At 40.5% G+C, this 18,353-nt stretch overlaps 4 protein-coding genes across 9 annotated transcripts; 1 reads left to right on the forward strand and 3 right to left on the reverse strand.

Moving 5' to 3' along the window:
* Nucleotides 1-5: 5 nt before the first annotated feature.
* On the forward strand, nucleotides 6-2,952 carry LOC135159832 (uncharacterized). Of its 3 annotated transcripts, none has more exons than XM_064115917.1 (4): nucleotides 6-580; nucleotides 1,017-1,099; nucleotides 1,183-1,304; nucleotides 2,616-2,952. In XM_064115917.1, exons 2-4 carry the CDS (start codon nucleotides 1,030-1,032, stop codon nucleotides 2,787-2,789), a joined length of 366 nt encoding a protein of 121 aa, XP_063971987.1. In that variant the 5' UTR covers nucleotides 6-580; nucleotides 1,017-1,029; the 3' UTR covers nucleotides 2,790-2,952. The 3 variants fall into 3 exon arrangements, with proteins under 3 accessions (XP_063971987.1, XP_063971985.1, XP_063971986.1); XM_064115915.1 differs by having other exon boundaries at nucleotides 923-1,099; nucleotides 2,616-2,948; XM_064115916.1 differs by having other exon boundaries at nucleotides 923-1,099; nucleotides 2,585-2,944.
* Nucleotides 2,953-3,365: 413 nt separating this feature from the next.
* Nucleotides 3,366-7,918, reverse strand: LOC135159831 (uncharacterized). Of its 3 annotated transcripts, none has more exons than XM_064115914.1 (4): nucleotides 7,633-7,918; nucleotides 7,351-7,522; nucleotides 5,155-5,436; nucleotides 3,366-4,995 (listed from the first exon to the last, which is right to left on the reverse strand). In XM_064115914.1, the coding sequence occupies exons 3-4, from the start codon at nucleotides 5,332-5,334 to the stop codon at nucleotides 4,309-4,311; spliced, it is 867 nt and encodes a 288-aa protein (XP_063971984.1). In that variant the 5' UTR covers nucleotides 5,335-5,436; nucleotides 7,351-7,522; nucleotides 7,633-7,918; the 3' UTR covers nucleotides 3,366-4,308. The 3 variants fall into 3 exon arrangements, with proteins under 3 accessions (XP_063971984.1, XP_063971983.1, XP_063971982.1); XM_064115913.1 differs by having other exon boundaries at nucleotides 7,590-7,918; XM_064115912.1 differs by lacking the exons at nucleotides 7,351-7,522; nucleotides 7,633-7,918 and adding an exon at nucleotides 6,540-7,334.
* A 142-nt stretch (nucleotides 7,919-8,060) lies between these two features.
* On the reverse strand, nucleotides 8,061-9,269 carry LOC135159834 (uncharacterized). The gene is made up of 3 exons (XM_064115918.1): nucleotides 9,217-9,269; nucleotides 8,390-8,613; nucleotides 8,061-8,314 (listed from the first exon to the last, which is right to left on the reverse strand). The coding sequence occupies exons 2-3, from the start codon at nucleotides 8,609-8,611 to the stop codon at nucleotides 8,237-8,239; spliced, it is 300 nt and encodes a 99-aa protein (XP_063971988.1). The 5' UTR covers nucleotides 8,612-8,613; nucleotides 9,217-9,269; the 3' UTR covers nucleotides 8,061-8,236.
* Nucleotides 9,270-11,253: 1,984 nt separating this feature from the next.
* LOC135159829 (uncharacterized) lies at nucleotides 11,254-13,661 on the reverse strand. 2 transcript variants are annotated; one of them, XM_064115908.1, is made up of 5 exons: nucleotides 13,571-13,661; nucleotides 12,925-13,324; nucleotides 12,204-12,725; nucleotides 11,822-12,025; nucleotides 11,254-11,691 (listed from the first exon to the last, which is right to left on the reverse strand). In XM_064115908.1, the coding sequence occupies exons 2-5, from the start codon at nucleotides 13,321-13,323 to the stop codon at nucleotides 11,329-11,331; spliced, it is 1,488 nt and encodes a 495-aa protein (XP_063971978.1). In that variant the 5' UTR covers nucleotide 13,324; nucleotides 13,571-13,661; the 3' UTR covers nucleotides 11,254-11,328. The 2 variants fall into 2 exon arrangements, with proteins under 2 accessions (XP_063971978.1, XP_063971979.1); XM_064115909.1 differs by having other exon boundaries at nucleotides 13,405-13,647.
* Between the last annotated feature and the right edge of the window lie 4,692 nt (nucleotides 13,662-18,353).

The following is an 18,353-nucleotide window of genomic DNA, read 5'->3' on the forward strand; positions in this document are numbered from 1 at the left end:
TTCCTGGTGGACAGAGTTCGTTGAATAGGTTTGAACGTAACGTAATTGCTGACTATTATCCCGATGAAGTAGGGGGACACGTGTAGGAATCAATCTTCAAGGACAAGATGCATATTGTAAGAAAGATGAAAAGCCACTCGTCTTACTCAGTATCAAACAGCCATGAAATTGACCTCGAAATTTTTCTCACCACCTCTTGGAGAATAAGAACTTCTTGCCCTCTGGGGGAAAGTTGAGACTTTCTGCATTTCGAAGCGACTTTCTGCCCTTAATTTGCAATACAAAATTTCGTACATGTGATAAAGTATAACAATGTCTACCTGACAGGTGTAAAGTACCTATCTTCCTCACACAGATGAGATCTGAATTCGTGATGTCGTTGATTTTATGATTCTGATGATTATGAAGTTCTCGCTCTGGTAAATAGTTTGACAAACAGTAATGAACAGACCTGTAGAATCTTGATGGATTTAAAAATGGGTTTGAAAACGTCACGTAAATGTCAGATCGAGAAGTAACGTAACATTCTAAGTATTTAGGATAAAAAATTCAATGACCGAGATAGAACACCGTAATTAAGGTAATAACCGATTTTTTCTCTAAAATTGACCATCCCAAAACCGACAGAACCAATTAAGTCAAATTACCCTAAATTGATCACTTCCTAAAAGGTTAGATCATTGGATACAATTTTAAACCACAATTAATTGATTAAGAATTAATTTTTTTCGTACAGGCAGGAAAATTTTCAAAATAAAAATATAATAGGAGCATTTAAATAAAATCACAGCCCACTGATTGTGCAAAATTCTAGAAGTGGTAAAGCCCGATGAATCAGAATTTTTTATCGCAGGAAGATGTCTCAGGATTCTTATTGCGATAAAAAATACGCGATTTCCTCACTGATTTTTGTTGTGCCCAGATTCGACCAGGAAAATCAGCATTTTTTGAGATTCCATGCGGAAGCAACATATATCAGTTAAGATAATTGATGGCTGGATGTTACTTCTATACAGTCTTCATGGGTCAATGACCGATGTCATGACGTTCTATGATCACGAGGAAAATCTGGAGATTCAGTCGTCAAATGCCATTTACGGTATCTTATCATTCAATTTTCTTTAAGATGGGATGGGTTTCAGGAATTCGATAATATCGTCATTTTGTTTTTCTTTTAATTAGGACAATTAATGGCTTCTTCATGGTGCCACAGTTTACCTCACGGACTAACGATCCATGATTTTTGCATGATTGTCAACGGTGAAGTCCATTTTATCGGAATTCTATTGGCATCTTTTGTCGCAGTAAGTAATTGAATAAAATCCATAAATGAAATACAATAAATATGTTCAATCAATACCTTTAATTGAGACATTCACTGGAGAAATTACTATGCAGGAATTCTCCACATTTGTTTGATGTTCCGTATTGAATATTTTTACGGGAAACAATCACTAGAATCAGTAAAAAATTGATTGCGAATAACATATAAAATAAGGTGATAAAAAACAGCATCAAGGAAGCAATCACTCCACACCCCCAGATCATGTAATGACTGATTGCCTTGAAATTAGAATTTAAATTCGTATCATTTGCCCATTGCATGAAACAATACCTCTCTCTGTCTCTCTCTCCATCAACTGCATGTTTGAACTCCCCAAATTAGTCGAATGTCATTTCATTTTCGCTGTGATATATTCCAGAGTATGACTTTTGCTGAAAAGCCATTTGAAATTTACTCGAAACTAAAATTTCTGACTAATTCTCTACACACATAGTTATCGCGTGTCAAGTGTACGCTGATGAACGCGAAAAAATCTAAAAACATTACGGAGCAGTTTTATAAGTGCATTATCATCATTTTTCCGAGAATTATCAGAGCACATACATCTGCAAACGAGCAGCGACAATAGAAATATATCAGAGGAAAAATTTTATCAGCTCGCGTGGAGAATTGACCTTGAACTCTCCAGATTGCCTTCGGCAGAAAAAAAATCTACATAAACACTGAATAAACATTCTGCCATGCATTACACTATTTGCATTAAACTGAGTGCATCCAAGGAGACAAGAAAGACCACTGGTTGCCGTTCAAAATTGATTTATAGATTATACGTGATCTTATCCCCCTCGTCTCATCCAGCCTCCGAGACGTGTTGTAACGGATAATTGGATGGTTATGAACAAAGCTGAGGTTGATAGATCAAGATGATGATTATAAACCCCAGATAGATTAAATAATAAATATTTCAACGTTCATCCACGAGATGTGAGTTATCTCTCATGGCTCAGTGAACAATTTTTCACTCGGTCATGTGAAAAATATATATCTCCTACATTTTTATACGTAGATAAGGCCCAAAATATATTTCACTGCCGAAAAAGCGATAAAAAATAAATATTATCAAATAAGCACTGATTCACGGCGAATAAAATATTCATTTGGCCCAAGTAAAGCTTTACTCACCCTAAAAGCCAGTCATAAAATATAAATTTAATTTTCGTTCAGGTAAATCAAATTTTATTGGATTGAAATCAATTTTTTTTTCGGGTTGTCCTCATGCATTACATATAAATCTTTTAGATAGATCTTCATGGAAAATGGTCTTTGCCAGATGGATGTATCGAACAATGTCTTTCGTCGTTCTTCAAATGGCCATCGTTTACGGAGACGAGATTATATTGGTGAGAGCAATCCCTGGCGCGTGACTATTCGCTCAAAGAGCCACTCTTGGCATCCACTCAGCAACACAATACTGGACCCCGGGAAATGGAACGAGTTTTTCTAAGGTATTTGTATAGCATGGGGATAACAGCTGAACATTGTTGATTTTATCCAGGGTAAATCAAATTGTTCAATAATTCGGAAATCGAAATTCCAAAATTCTTTCTATTCTTCACTTTGTTTCCCCTTTTGATTTGATTACTTTGTTGTTTGTATAATAAAAATAATAATACTAATAGTCTGGTCCCCTGGGAATAAAGAATTATTTGACAGTATTCACTGATATGACGTACATGGACATGTTTTGAAATGAAATTTATATGTCGTGATGTGCAATTGAGATGATGATGCATGATATTTAGTTTTTTTTCTCGAATTCTTTTCATGGAATACAATAGAAAAATTTCAAATCATTTGAGAAGAATTGTCTATACAAAAGTATAGGTAGCAATCTACCGGAATGAATGATGCTCGCGAGGTAGAGGCATTGCCTCAAGTAGACATTTGCCAATCAGATAAGGCCTGGTGCGCTCGGTTAGCAGTGACCGCTTCACCAGATAACCGGAAAGCCAGAATAAAAGGATGAGAAGGAGTTCAAGATGAGTAATTCATCCAGACAAAAAGCCACTCCATTCACGAGTTTATTTACGAAATTTATTTATTCGCGAGCTGCAATCCTTTCATTTTATTCAGGGGAGAATTATTCGAGGGGTATTCACAACATGGAGATAAAAATTCAGCAATTTGTTTTCATGCTGAAAAATATCGGTCTTTGGAGAATCTTCCAGACTTTATTCTAAAGAGCTTTTTGAAGTCCCAAAAAGGTCTTTGAAATGCAAATTTCTCTCGAGACGACTTTATAAGTTCTCTGGAGAATATTTGCTATGAAAGTCTTTGGGAGACAATTTTTTTCATTTTATTTGAGTAAGCAAGTGATTTGTTAGTGATTTTTGTTACTTTATGGTAATTAATTGATGAGAAAAAAGACATCAATTAATGTCTTATTCAGGGATGAATTTTTAATCATCCTGACATCACATACGAATCTGAATCTCAGGTGTTCACTCGAGCATTATTGTCCCACGTAATAATAATTTTCACTCGGTAATTCTTGTAATACCCTTTTAATGATCCTCTCTCCCAACATGGGGACAGGTATCCCGGCTCATCACGCCTAGTTCTGCTTGGATTAGTCTGTCGACGTGAGTGTATATTAATCATTCGGGCGTCATCTCTCAGCTATTTTTCCCACATTCATTATGTTCGAGACTTTTCAAACGGGAATTCATTTATCGAGGTGCTGGTTACTGAGTAAAATTCCAATTAAATTATTTCCTATCAGTAAGTTAACTGCGAAATTATGGTGTTGTTACTCACAATTAGAACTTTGCACTTTTTACCCCTGACAATTGATCAATTCCTAGAGTTCAATGATAGAGTGCATAATTAACTAATATAAATCTATCCTCTATTAAAGAGCAAGTTGAATAGAATTTGTTTTCTAACAAACACTTGACGCCTAACAAATCTGATAAAATTCCAATAATTAATAAAATTAACAAATCAACCCGTTCCCTCTCTCATTACAAAGCCGGTACGAATCTGACTTCCTCCTGCCTCGAATTCCTCTCCCCTCCCTCCCGGAAATCCGAATAGTTATCCAAAGCTCTGGGAATGTGGCTCGCCCTCCCCTGTGCATTCCTCCGAGTTCCTCCACTGAAAGAGAAACCCCTCGGTGCTGTGCCCCAGAAATCCTCCCCCCTGTCCCTCTTCAGCCCACCCTCCACGTCCTTTCGGTCGTCTACATCTTCAAAATTTTTATCACCCACTCGCGCATTCACGCTATTTGTCAATGGATGCTGACGAAATTTATCCTCATTGCGATAATTTCCCCTCGATTTTCGATCGAGTTTCTCGTTATGATGATCCAAGTTCCTTTGTTCATAGCTAAGTGGCTCACGTTGATTGTCCTTTGGCAATATCTCCTGGGTGTACCTGGACCCACCCTCGCCACTGCTTGCCGACGTCAAATGCTTGGGTGAATCATTACGAAATCCAACTGGTTCGTAATTATCCATCGATTCGAACTCCAGTGAATCGACGGATTCTGCATCATCAGTCTCGGGATTAGTCTCGGGGTAGAGGGATACAGCCTCGTCGCACTGGAAACTGTACCACCAGTCGCAGACGAAGTGACGTTGATTGAAAATACTACCCTCCGGGCATAGGAATGAACTCTTGGAGCCACCAATATTGCATATGTGGAAGACCTAGGGAAATTTGAATTTTTAGTCTTACGGGGGATGATGTGCATGGCAAGAGGGGATGTTTCACTAAAATGAAAGTTTGGCTGGACACATAAACATTTTCCTACCAATCAAAACTTTTTAAACTAGGAGGCACCCTTGAGAGAGACAAAAAAAAAGTACCTGGCAACCAGTCTCAACGTCGGCGTAATATCCCCCAGGTGTTTTATCAGTGCAGGAAAATGAAGTCTCTGGAATTTTATTGAGATTCGGGTAATCAGTGCCCGGTGTTCCGGGAACTAGGGCACTCCAGCTGTTGTGCGGAGGAGCGTCATCAGTGCTTTGTTCTTGGTTGATGTACATCAAACTTTGTAATTGGTCGTGCAAGTCAATTGGATGATCGTAGGGGTCGGCTGGCGATTGACGATCCCCGTCGAAGGGCTGCTCGGGGGGTCGATGTTGCACCTGTGATTAGCATCAGATAATTGGCATGAGAAAATCATTGTTTCTGTGTTTATTGATGGTTATTACTTTGAGGGTGGAGATTATTCTAGAGAAATTGCAGTTGACCATTTTTTTTGAATATTTCCGACTAATTGACCAAAAAATTCAGACAAAAATCATAGCTGGACATTGAGTAGTGGAAAAAAACAAAAATAAAAAATAAGAAACATTTTTTCTATTAGCCCAGCAATGGGTACATAAATTTGGGATCAATGTCCGAGTGAATGAGTGTTCCCGGTAGACTCATTTGACCTGAAATACCTCATATAGATTTGATCTCCATCAATTATAATAACCAAACGATGAAAATTAACGTTATTACCTTTTCTCAAAATAAAGATAATTGGAGATTAACGACAAATTAATCTCTCTCATTACCGATAACAACGGCGGTAATAGTGTTATTCCACTCATTACCTGCAGGCATAATAAACAAAATGAGAACGATCTTAGACCTCGTCGAAGGCCTCTACAAATCAAAAATCGATTTATCAATCCCACAGCTACCAAACTAGTGTATCTCCTACGCTAGAAAGTGAATCTCTCACGTATGTTCCACATACCCCTCGTCTTCCTCCACCCCCTCCCCCCTGATAAATTGCGCCACTACACATCCCGTTCGTCGTTCATTCTGAAATAATACTCGTGCAGCATCTTGTGCAACATTCGCAATGTTACTATCTCCCGTTGTACCCGGAAAGCCGTCGCCTTCATGCAGAAACGGTCTAATCGGGGCGCCTCCACCCGCCGAATCGATAGAGCCGTTATTGGATAATTAGTGTACATCGTGTCCTCGGTCGCAATCAGACTATTTGATCAAATTATGAGAGAAATAATTGAGTGGTAACGAAAATTCAATTGGTTCATTTTGTACTATTATGTCAATTGGAGATAACGAGAGGGAGAGAGAGAGAGAGAGAGACCCCGTGTCTCATCTCGGAGGACATTAATGTGAAAGTTTTCCCGGGTGAATGCTCAGTTCATGCGGTTTGCGAGTCAACGCAGGAGCCTTTCTTGGCACTGCGTATGCCAATGCAATGTCAATTTGAATGGCAATAACTCACCGAATCTGAAGACACGGATGAGGCAATCAGAGTCACCATGAGGACAAGGGTCACTCCAGTCAGCCCGGACATCTCACGATTTAATCCGGAGATGTTTGATTAACGCAATTTCACTTTTATGGATAACTTTTTGCGTCAGACGGGATCTCCTCGATCGCTCTTGCGAGTAGATTCTGCAGGGATCCGGCCCTGCCATTCGCTTTATATGGTGCATCCCCACGGGTACAAGTTCCTCATGCATCCTGAGGAGCATTGAAAACGATCGCTGACACCGATTGGGATGCAGTCGTGGTTACGATAAATCTGATGATTTTTCTGCTCTCGAGGATTCGATGGAGATTATGTGTTCGTTGGAGTTTCGAAATTGTAGCGCGGTGATGGTTTGGGGGGATTTTGCCGAGAGGAGGGATCAATGGATTAGGGGATGGAGGGGAATATTTCGGAGGAGAGAGGACTCTCATGTTATTCAATTGATTTTATCGAATTTAGATTAATTATTCGGAGAATTACGCTCAACTTGATTTGATGATTCCAGAACTTTAATACATGATTGCACACTTGGGGGGATCAAACCTCATTGATCTTCCCACGAATTATAAATTGATAAATAGAAAATTCATAAAAATGTTCATCAGCAGTTAAGTCACTGGAAATTTCCAAGACGATAAACGTTATTTGCTTTCAAAATTAATTTTCTGATCTTTGAATTATGAATCTTCATCAATAATCAATCTACTTGTCTACTTTCCTGAATGTAGACAATTTCTTTATCTGTTGAGATGATAACATAGAAAAATTTCTCATCACTTGCCGATAAATCAGGGATTGAGTACGAAATCTCGTGATCGATCGAGTGAATTCATTCAATTTTCAGCAGCTTGTATCTCCCAGAGGACGAGGGATCACTTCACTCCATAAGCGCTTTCTGCAGGAGTTCGGGACTGTCTGTCTCCCCTCTCGGGGTCTTCACACGTCGTAATCGGCTAAAAGATATCGAAATAATTTCATAGACTATTTGTTGTGTGCTCAGACATACTTCATTTTACTCACTCTAATTCTGCACACAACGTCCAGAAGATAAATACTTTAATACCTTTCAATCCCAACGACGATCATCCCCCTTCGATCAATGATCTTCCATGATAAATCCCATTCCGGATGACGCCCCCGTGACAGGGGCAATCCTCCCCTGCCAACCTTTCCTTTCCCTCTCGAAAAATCAAACGACCAACGGCAAAGAATTCTGAAATAATTTGTCTCCCTCCCTTCACATTAAGCCCCCAACGATCGTTTTATCGGTGACAGTCAAATCGCGTCTGGCTCGTTATTCAAACTTTCAGTTCCCTGTTGTAGACTGAAGTGATTTGAAACTCGTGATACGTCCTCTGTATATTGCACCAGGTCATTGGCTTTGGAAAGTCTTTGATAACCATAGTTGTGTTATATAAAGTGATATGACGCGGCTGAAAGATTGGAGAATTTAAATTCTCGGTGGAGATAAAGCAACTACTCAACAACGGAGACCATTCTCTACGATGATATATTTTTTTTCATCAAGGAATAATGAGATATGAGATTGCACTCGAAGGTCATAAACATAAAATAATAGACAGTGAATAAGGCTTTACAATAGTTTGAATGGTAATAAATAAAATGTATCGATAGGAAAATGATTGATGACTGGGGGGAGGGTGTCTTCAGCGGGTGAGTCCGGCCTGTTGTAATGCATCGAATATCTTTTGCCTTGGAATCTTGTCTGCCTCGCGATCGATCACCTAGAAATACCAGTCGTTAATCATTCCAGCGTAATTACACTGAATTTTTGATGGGTAATGCCGTAATTGCGCTACCTGCATCTCCTTCTTGGCCAGCCAGGAGTCTTGCGCGAGTGCTGCTGCGGTCTTCGGATTCTCGTAGAAATGATTTTTCAGCTCTCGAGGCAGTGCATCTTCCATAGCTGAGCTTAGGAGGACAGCTTGGTGGGCGTAGGGGGTGGGGTTGTAACGCTCCTCGAGGAATTGGGGCGCTCCTGTGCAAACTCCCATGATCGTCAACATGATTATGATGTTCATGGCTGGAAATATAGTAGGGGATTCAATAGCTGACGGGAAAAATTACCGCTCCGGGCTGTCAACATTGTCTGAGAACTATCTCCTTTTAACAAATACAAAAAAATTGAATTTTAAAAAAATTATCAATTGAAAAAAAAGTCAAGTAAAATAGAACCGTCCGTTGAGAAGAAAAATTTAGAATTAGTTTTAAGAAATTCTATTTGTATCTTTTTCCTGCCCTCAATACTCCACATATGGAATATCGCTGTAGGCGATCCGATCGTTTTCAGAATACAAGGTCTCGGTCGAAGGACAGCCCCCACATGCCTCATCCTCATTCCCAAACTTCCACAGGACTCCAAACCCTCCTTCGACAGGTTCACAAGTTAAATAAGGCGCCTTATTTCAATGATAATTATGCATAAGCTCAAAGATCACTTGTATTTTCTCCGAACGAACCGAACAATCGCTCATTACTATCCACAAAAATCCCAACAATGCTGTAATTCAATAATTTAACACAGTTTCCACTGATTTTAACCGCTTCGGCGTATTATACCGGTCGCCGTTGATAGTAGTATGAAAGGCGTTGGGAGCGGCGTGAAATATCACGTCAGTCGCCTTACCTCTCCACCACAGCTAATAATCTAGCGAGAATTCCTGTCTGCGTCTAACTGAATGCGTATCGCCCCCAAACGTTCTTTCTTATATAGTCGAGTTGCCTGAAGGTCCACCTTCATCGCGGAGGCTGCTATCCACATTGGTATAACCGCAGGACTTATCGACAATTCAGCGAGTTCTTTCAAGTTCAACGGAGATGGAGGGACTCGACCTTCAGAGCATCCTCACCGTGGAACTGTTTTTTTTACTGATAATTTCTACTGATGAAGACAATTATTTTTATTGAGAGGTCAATTATTCAAAGTAAGTAGTACGAACCAATTTCAGGCTAACAAAGTCTAGTGTTCAGCGAAATCACTTATTTCTTTTATTTAGTGAAAAATTACTTCTGGAAATCTCTTGAAATTTCTTGAAGTCTCAGCTAAATCTTACGTCGTTTTACCGCTTCGCTTTTGATTTTAAAGATTTATGTAACGACATAAACGTCAATTCCAAGGCTCTGGAAATCGTCGAAAGGGAGAATCATCGGGCCCCACTAAAAAAATGTGGCCATTATTCTAGGCCACATCGCATGAAAGGGAAAAATCCCTTGGAGTAACGACTCGTTTCATCCTCGTGATTCGCATGACGTTACGCCCCAATAATTCTAATTTCTGCAATGCACAATCTCAATCAGTCAGTAACGAAAGCCGTGTAATTATTATTGGTATCCGGCTGGTGGAATTTGGTCGTCGATCAGTCGGAAAAAAAATGATTTTTCTATCTCCACCGGTTGAATAATTTTCCGGGATGTGAAAATTTAATTTGACTTTATGGCAGGGAAGGGAGCCAGCTGGTGGAAATTGAGTTGGCTGTAAATTGTTACGTCATGTGTGATACGCCAGGATTTGAAGTTTACTTCCTCCTTTCATCACGAAGCAGCGACACGAATTTAGCAGGGATGAGAGACTGAAGTAATTCTGGTATTCGGGTCAATGTTGCGGTGGCCTCAGGACGTATAAAGTGGATATCCTTGTCACAATCGATTCTCCTGTTTCCGGATTTTGATCGCGGAATCGGAGGGTCGTTAACTCTACCTTTATGAGAATCGTCGAGAGATTTTTTTAACACTAGGGATCTCGTCAAGTGCTCGTAAATTCGCGATATTATTCATGGGATTTTAAAATAAATATTTATTTATTCAATCTCACCGTGCATGTGAAATAATATGTCCTGGCACTCCTCAAATAGTCAACTTTTTCCTCTTCCTCATTTCCTTTACCTGCGATTCGATCTTTTCTCACCACTAAGCAACTTCTCACGACTTCATCGAGAGTGCAGCACGCGCTGCAACACTCGTAAAGAAATCGAAAGCAAAGAAAGGCCGGACATGTGAAACTTTACAGACCATAACCAACCTCACGACTGACAGTTTTATTTTCACGATCATTTCGAAAAAAAAAAATTTAAGGAAAAAAAAAATGCAACACCAGGGAAATTCCTTGAGACAATATTCCACCCGTAGAGCATATGTATATCCTTTTGGTGAGAGGCGGATCTGCAGAGTCTTCGGACGACCTTGCCCTTAATTTAATCGTCATCTAGAACAAGTTCTGATACTTTCTATGAACGATTCATCGAGGACATAAATAATAGAAGATATTCAATGATGAAAAACAGAGATAAACGAAAAAAGTACAGCGTTCCAAAAAATTTTTCAACATTTTTTATTTTAAAAACTATGAGGAATAATTTTCCTTCGAGTTATCATGATGAATTAGTAGCACTCCGTATTGGGATCACTATTAACGTTCACTGTCCTAAGAAGGATTAAGGAATGAATTTGTGGATACACTTCTACGATTAAAAAATTATTTGCGCAATTAACAAATAAAAAAATATATATAACAAACACCATTCAATGAATCTACTTGCGACGCGGAAAATAAAAAGCAAATCAATTAATTAACTCAAGTAGTTAGAAAATAATGAGCAGTTAAATAGTAATACCACTATAAATAATATTAATGGGATTATATAGGTGGAATAATAATAGCAACCGGTAAAAATCAATTATCAATGATTATTAATTGTCTAAAAAAATCACTCAAGATACACCACAGATATTATTGGAATTCTCAATAGGCATAAGAGGGCGAGAATGTTTTCTGATAAACAGGTACAGCGGCGTGAGCGACGGCGGGGGTGAGCGCCTTCCCCACAACAGGAACAGAACCGTGTACTTGAATGTGATCGAGTCGAGCGGTTTTAATTAAAGTCGGATGCTGAACCGATATCCTCTCGTATTTCGTCGCTGGCTCGAGGACATCGACTTCCTGGAGGGTCTCGATGGGTCTGCTTACAACGATTCGGCGAGTTGATACACGCTCACCAGTTGGCTCGGCGTACTCGGGGGCGGGGGTTGCGGATATAACACGAGCACGGACGTGACCGGCGTTGCCAATTGATGATGATGATAATCCATCACGAGCGAAGCCGACCTGAAAAAGACATTACTCGTGTTCGATTTCGGGAGATTTCGCAAAATTTCAAATCAGAGTCGAATTTTAAAAAAACTGATAGAATTATTAACAGAAATGCAATAGAGGTATTTTCTTATGATTTTCTCACATCAGCCACTCCACCGCGGGCTGTGAGGAGATCGATGAGCTTCTGCTGATTGCTCCTGTTCTCCTCAGGGGATCCACGTAGACTTGGGATGACGGAGGGGCTGGGGGTGGGATCGTGTGCGAGGAAGCGCTGAGGGGAGGACTGCTCGCCGTTGGATTTCACTTGAATGTCAGATGTCTGGGATTGGCTGCTGAGAGAATTCACCTGGAAGAGAAATGTCCACATGACTTAACATTATTACCCACTACTCGAAGTAATTGCAGTCGTCAAGGAAATGCGAGGGCTCTTTAGGATTCTCTAAATATTGAAATATCTCGCAATTTCGAGCCCTGAATTTAATTGGTTATAAAGCATTCAAAAGAACAAATGAAATTAAACTAACCTGAGACTTCGTTAAGCTCTGGAAATACTCCTGTTGCATCTTCTCTTGTCCCCTGGACGCAGCCTTCTCGCCCTCGCTTGCGGCCCTGAAGAGTCCCTGCCTGAACTCTGCAGCCCTAAAATCGGCATTCTCCACAGTAACCGACTGATCGCTCTCGGACTGCGATTCCCCTTGAGAATCGTCAGCTAAAGCTGGAGCGGCGGTGGAAGAGGGCTGGTAATGAGCCACTGGTGCATGAGAAATAACTGGTGCCACAGTCACGTGCACTGGAGCATGAGCGACGAAGGGAATGGTGGTGGGTGATGACGGGGCGTGAGCAAAAGACGCCGCTTGTGCTACGAGATTATGGGTGACTGGAGAAACTGCCGAGTAGTGGCTGACGTCGATGGGCTGTACCACTGCCGGTCCTCGTTGAAGTTTTGATGTTGGCTCGTCAAGTTCTACTACTGCCGATCCGGCGGGCCGGACGATTACACGCTCTTCAATGTCGTAGAATTGTTTCTGAATCGCTGGTCTTCGTACCTGACATTAATTTTTTATGAGAATATTAAAGGGAGGGTACTAGGATTTTTTTAAGGGCGTTGGTCATTCGTGTGAGATTTTTCACACCAGAAAAATATTGTGCAAACCCTTAGAATGTCCAACAAAATTAATAGTTTGTTCGTCGTATCTCGAACGTATTTTTCGAGCACAATTACAACACTTTTATAATTTAACTCACTTCAAACTTCCGTGTGGAGACAGCGGGCTTCACGACATCCAATTGCTTCTCGATAACAGCGGGGTGCGCCTCGTACCGTGTCACTGGCACGTGGGATACCGTCGGGACGTGTTTGACAAAAGGCACAGCAGCCACAGCGGGCACTTGAGCAGCCGCGTAACCCACATGATGAGCTTCAACCTTTCCCGCGACAGCTGCTGGATACCGATAGCCTGGATATTGGTACTGGAGGGCCGCTGGTGCTGCGTAACTATGAGCGGCGTATCCCAACGGGTACTCATGACCCTGGTAGCCATTGACATACGTCACCCCAGCCGGGTTGGCGTAGGGCATCCTCACGGAAACGTAGCTGCTGAGGGAAACCTGCAGCAAAGCTGCTAGCATCACTAGGCTCTTCATTCTGGGGGAAAAGAGCAGCTTTGATTTGGTCACACAATTACGTCTTATTAATCCCTTATTTTAAGAGTCCAAAGATCTTACGGATATCCAAATTTCTTTTACAATCCTTTTGCTTTAAAAAAATAGCCGTAATCTTGAAAATTCGTGAGTTTTCCAATGGTTTTGTTGATGTAAGAAAAATACTGGAATATCCTTAGAATGAATTTTATAAATCAGCAAATAGAGCTTGCTTATTGGAGGTAATTACGTGTATGATTGGGTATTGTCCAGTCGATGGATATTATTACTGTATCCTGGGAATCGTTGCCAGCGTTGCTTATATGCTGCGAATTCGGAGGGGTTCCTCCCTCCTCTCTCGTTAACCCCACCCACAGGCGAGAATACAAGGGCCACTTGCTGAAACTGGGTCGCAACAGATCCTCGTGGAGTTTTTGGGTGTTGATCTCCAGTTGTTCTCGCTCGATACCGATGATAAATACACCGCTCTCTTTTAAGTTGCTCTTTCGTAACCACGAAATTTTTTATTCTCAGACGGCGACAGTTTTGGTTTCATTAAGACGCCGAAGATTTTTTCTGCTGTTTGAAGTTTACGATATTTTAATTCGTTCGGCAAATGAATTTGTATCTCATGGGACAATCAATTTTTTTTCAACACTTCCCTTCATTCTTTCGTGAAGAGAACAGTTGGGGATCATTTATCCCGAATGTGGGGGCCAAATGAATTTGATTCTCCCATTAGTGCCTCATTACGCCGTAATTATCACCCTCAGTAATGCAAATAAATGTTGAAATTGTTCACGTGAGATTTCCCCACGTCGAGGATATATTTTGGGCGTGAACCAAGTATCGGGAATTAATCGCCCGGGTCAGGGTTCTTTTTTGTAGTGGTCCTACAGTATCAGTGAACGATATGACAGACGGTAATATATATCTCCATAATATTCCGAGGGTATTTATTATCTTTTTAATGCTCGTTCGTTCTTTATTGCTCCGAGACAAATTATGTAAGGATATTTTCATATCGAACTTGAATGAGAAAGCGGTTGAGAAGTGTTTGGACAATGGGTTTGGATAAATGCTGGCGTTGACATTGTTCTCGGGGTATTCACCTAGACTCGAAGGATTTACACCCACTGGAATTTTCGATTAGGTGGAGATGGTGAAAGTGCGAATAAGAATGTCGCGATTTCATTGAAAAAATCAGAAATGCTATGATAAAATATCTACATAGCATTCATGCAACAGGAAAATTAATGAATGTGTTACACCTATAGCTGTTGATGTTGCATTTTTTACTATATCATAAAATCACTGTCCATTGACAATTAAAAATATGTAAAATGTAGTTACTTTGTCAGTTATTCCCTTGACCTTGAGACATCTCTTATGTGAGTCTCTCAACTCCACACCTAATTCACTGACCACGCCTTCCTCCCCCTGAGTGAAAGGAAAAGTTCCTCCGATTGTTGACTCGTGCGTTATTGAATTGGCTGAGGACGTGATTTGCATGGGATACGTCTAAATTTGAGTCGTGGTTTTTAAATCTGGGTTAAAGGCATCCCAGGTAGGAAAAAACGAATGGGCCAACCTTGGTACAAGCACGGCCGCCGAGCTGCCGTAGCTCGGCACCCGGGCTCCAGCCAAACTCGCGCCGAACTTGGCTAGACCCTGGGATGATAACACGGGGCCAGGCCTGGGACCGAACTTTGGCCAGACTTCGGTCGCCGTACTTTGGCCGCACTCTGGGCTTACCATTCGGCCCGAAATTGGCCCAGGCCTGTTGCCGAACTTTGGCCGCACTCTGGGCTTACCATTCGGCCCGAAATTGGCCCAGACCTATTGCCGAACTTTGGCCGCATTCTGGGCTGACCATTCGGCCCGAAATTGGCCCAGATTTACGACCAGAGCTGTGGCCAGGCTCCAACCGTTGCCTGTATTGGGTTCAGAATCACCAATAAATATATGAACGGTATATCTGATAAGCAGACATGTATTTATTACCTTCAACATTATACAGAAAACAGTTTTATTATGTGACAAAACTTATATTTAAATTTATTAAATCTATTGACAAAAAAACTCAGCCAATCAAAAACTTTTTTCCTCCTATCGACATAGTACATGTTTTCATCCGATTTTGGTTGAACAGTTAAAGATATGCAGTGTTTGTATCTCCAATTTTCATGAAAGATAATCACAACTATGAGATTTTTCCGCGAACAGAATATGAAAACTCAAAAAAATGATTGCAGGTATAAATTGTAGAAAAATCTTTTGTGGATTATTTTCATCCGCTTTTAAAATAAATAATCTACGTAGATCATTTGAATCCGAAATTTAATACGACATACCATATTAAGTCTTAATAAACTCTCTCTTACAATCTAATAATATTAGCAGTCAGTCTTCAGAATTCGAAGATTGTATTAACAAAATATCCAACAAAATAACGCACCAATGTTATTTTTTAAATTAGTAGTTTAGAATTGATAAATTATCGTGCTTCAATTCAAGCATGAAAACAGCCATTATAATAGCAATATTATGGATAATTTATTCCGCTATGGATGATAAGAATTAATTCTTATATCCATAGACAATTGCTGATACGAATTATCCTGATAAGAATTATTTTTTCATCTCGGAAAGACGTCCTTTTTTTACAATAATGTCTTCTCCATCTGCAACTCCGGAACACAGAATGATATTTAGTTGCATTGATTGTGTGCTAGTTCTATATAATATTGCTTATTATATTCACTCTTTCAAACAAACTTAGAAATATAAAAAAGTCTTGGATAGGATTACATATAACTAATTAATTTCAACCCTTAAATTTGAAATCTTTGGGGAATATGGACGCAGTCCGATTGTGAAACTTCAACCTTATAAATATTATTTGACTTGAATCACCAAATACTGAAAACAGCTCTCAATGGCTGAAATTACTTTCATTAGAATTTTTCTTAAAAATTAAAAATCCACTTATTATTTTTCCCTTTAAACTTTTGGACATAATATTTAATCCCTGAACCAACAACGGATATTTATTCCCGTGATCTAACTTATGAGGAAATGACATAGAAAATACTAACAACAACAACAACTCATCGATTGCTAACAATTCATCGATTGCTTCTGCTGTTGTAGCTCTTCTGAATTTCACTGCCCATTGATTAATTTTTTGCTCCATTCCCCGCGGTTCCAATTTGTCCAGAGTTTGTGTATTCTTGTCTCCAATGCTGTCAGTGAATACTTTGTTGAAATCATTGTCAATGTCATCTGAATCACCATCACAACCTGAGCCCCCAAGAATTGGTTCATCCCTGTCTCCAACGCTGCTATTGGATTCACTGATGCAATCATTAAGATGCTTATACGAGCCACAATCACCATCACCACCCGACCAACTATCACCACAAGCACTAGCATTATCATCGAGATGTCGAACATCGACATCTCCACTAATTTGATCCACAATAGATCCACTACGGATAGTTATTTCATTGGCTGTTGGCAAACTAACCTCTTCCTCATCGGCATTATTGCGTTCACTGTAATCCGGAGTTTTTTCTTTAGCGCCTTCTACGTTTACAGATTCTTTTTTCTTCAGTTGATGAAAATGTCTGTATTTTTTAACCCGTGAATATGAACTCTGAGACATATTACAATAGTAAAAGAGTAATATTAAAATAATAAATTGCCGCACACGACACTCATGTCTACTGCCACAATCAGACTACTCAACACGCCATCTTACGGGCTGTTGTCATAGAATGTGTGGTATACGGTGATATCCACGCATATTTTCCCCTGAAATAGTATGTTCAGAAGAAATAATGGTACCTTCGGAAGAAGGAGAATCAAAGGACGAAAAATTTAGTGAAGGAACATTCCCCATGAGAATTCAATTTTTGGAATGCTGTTCCATATGGGACCCAAGCCTGGCAAACCATGCCCCTTGTCTGCCTGGCCATGTCTCGGGGCAAGCTTGGTGACCCAAGCCTGGCAAGCCATGCTCTTTACCAGTCTGGCCATACCTCGGGTCAAGCGTGGTTGCCCAAGCCCGGCAAACCGTGCTCTTTGCCAGTCTGGCCATACCACGGGCCAAGCTTAGTGACCCAAGCCTGGCAAGCCATGCTCTTTGCCGGTCTGGCCATGCCTCGGGCCAAGCTTGGTGGCCCAGATCTGGCAAGCCAGTCTCGTGCCAGACCTGGCCCGTTTCGTGGACATTGGCATTTCCTACCTGGGATGAGACGTCCTGGTACACGAGGCTTAATCCGATTCCCAACGTCACCCATCAATTTCAGTGACAGTTGCAGTGAATCTCTGGAATAAACTCAGTTCGATGTCGTTCATTAGCGCCAACGAACCCCTCAGGGGCGACCGAAGCGCGGGAAATTTTTTTTTTTCACTTCGTCGGCCAGGGGGCTGATCTTGGATGTTGTTCAGAGGGAAAGTGGAATTGGAAGTGGACAAAGAAAGAATAGTCACATAATCAAAAATATAATTGTACTGACAGTGGAATTTCACGGTAGATATTTCTTCCTGCTACTCGCACGAGTGCGGCTGACAAATTACGTGACAAGAATCTTCAGGTGTTGATGAAGACAACTATTTTTTTAATCCCTCCAATGCTTTTCGAAAACGCCTGGAATGAGAAATTTAAAAAATTACGGACTTGTAAACTTTCCAGTCTTTTGATGTCTCAGCAATTCATTGAGCTCTGGCTCAATCACTTCAAAACACCCTCAGCGAATCGATAATGGCACACTCACTCCCTCTCCCCTCACTCTACTTCAAGACCGATGAGTTTATGCAAATATAATTCTGCACATCGTGAATTAATCGCTTGATATTGTTCAACCCACAACGATTCCTCCCGGTGATGTCTCAATTAATTTTTTCCTCCCCAGGTGCTCTTGTCTGTTTGCAAACCTGATTGGCCCCTCAATTTACCGGGGAAAGTTTGATGACCCCTTAAATTCACTTTCTACATCTCCACTGGATTTAATGCTCAGCACTATGTA

This window comes from Diachasmimorpha longicaudata, chromosome 2 (genome assembly GCF_034640455.1).
Source record: "Diachasmimorpha longicaudata isolate KC_UGA_2023 chromosome 2, iyDiaLong2, whole genome shotgun sequence".
In the NCBI taxonomy this organism is placed as follows: Eukaryota; Metazoa; Arthropoda; class Insecta; order Hymenoptera; family Braconidae; genus Diachasmimorpha; species Diachasmimorpha longicaudata.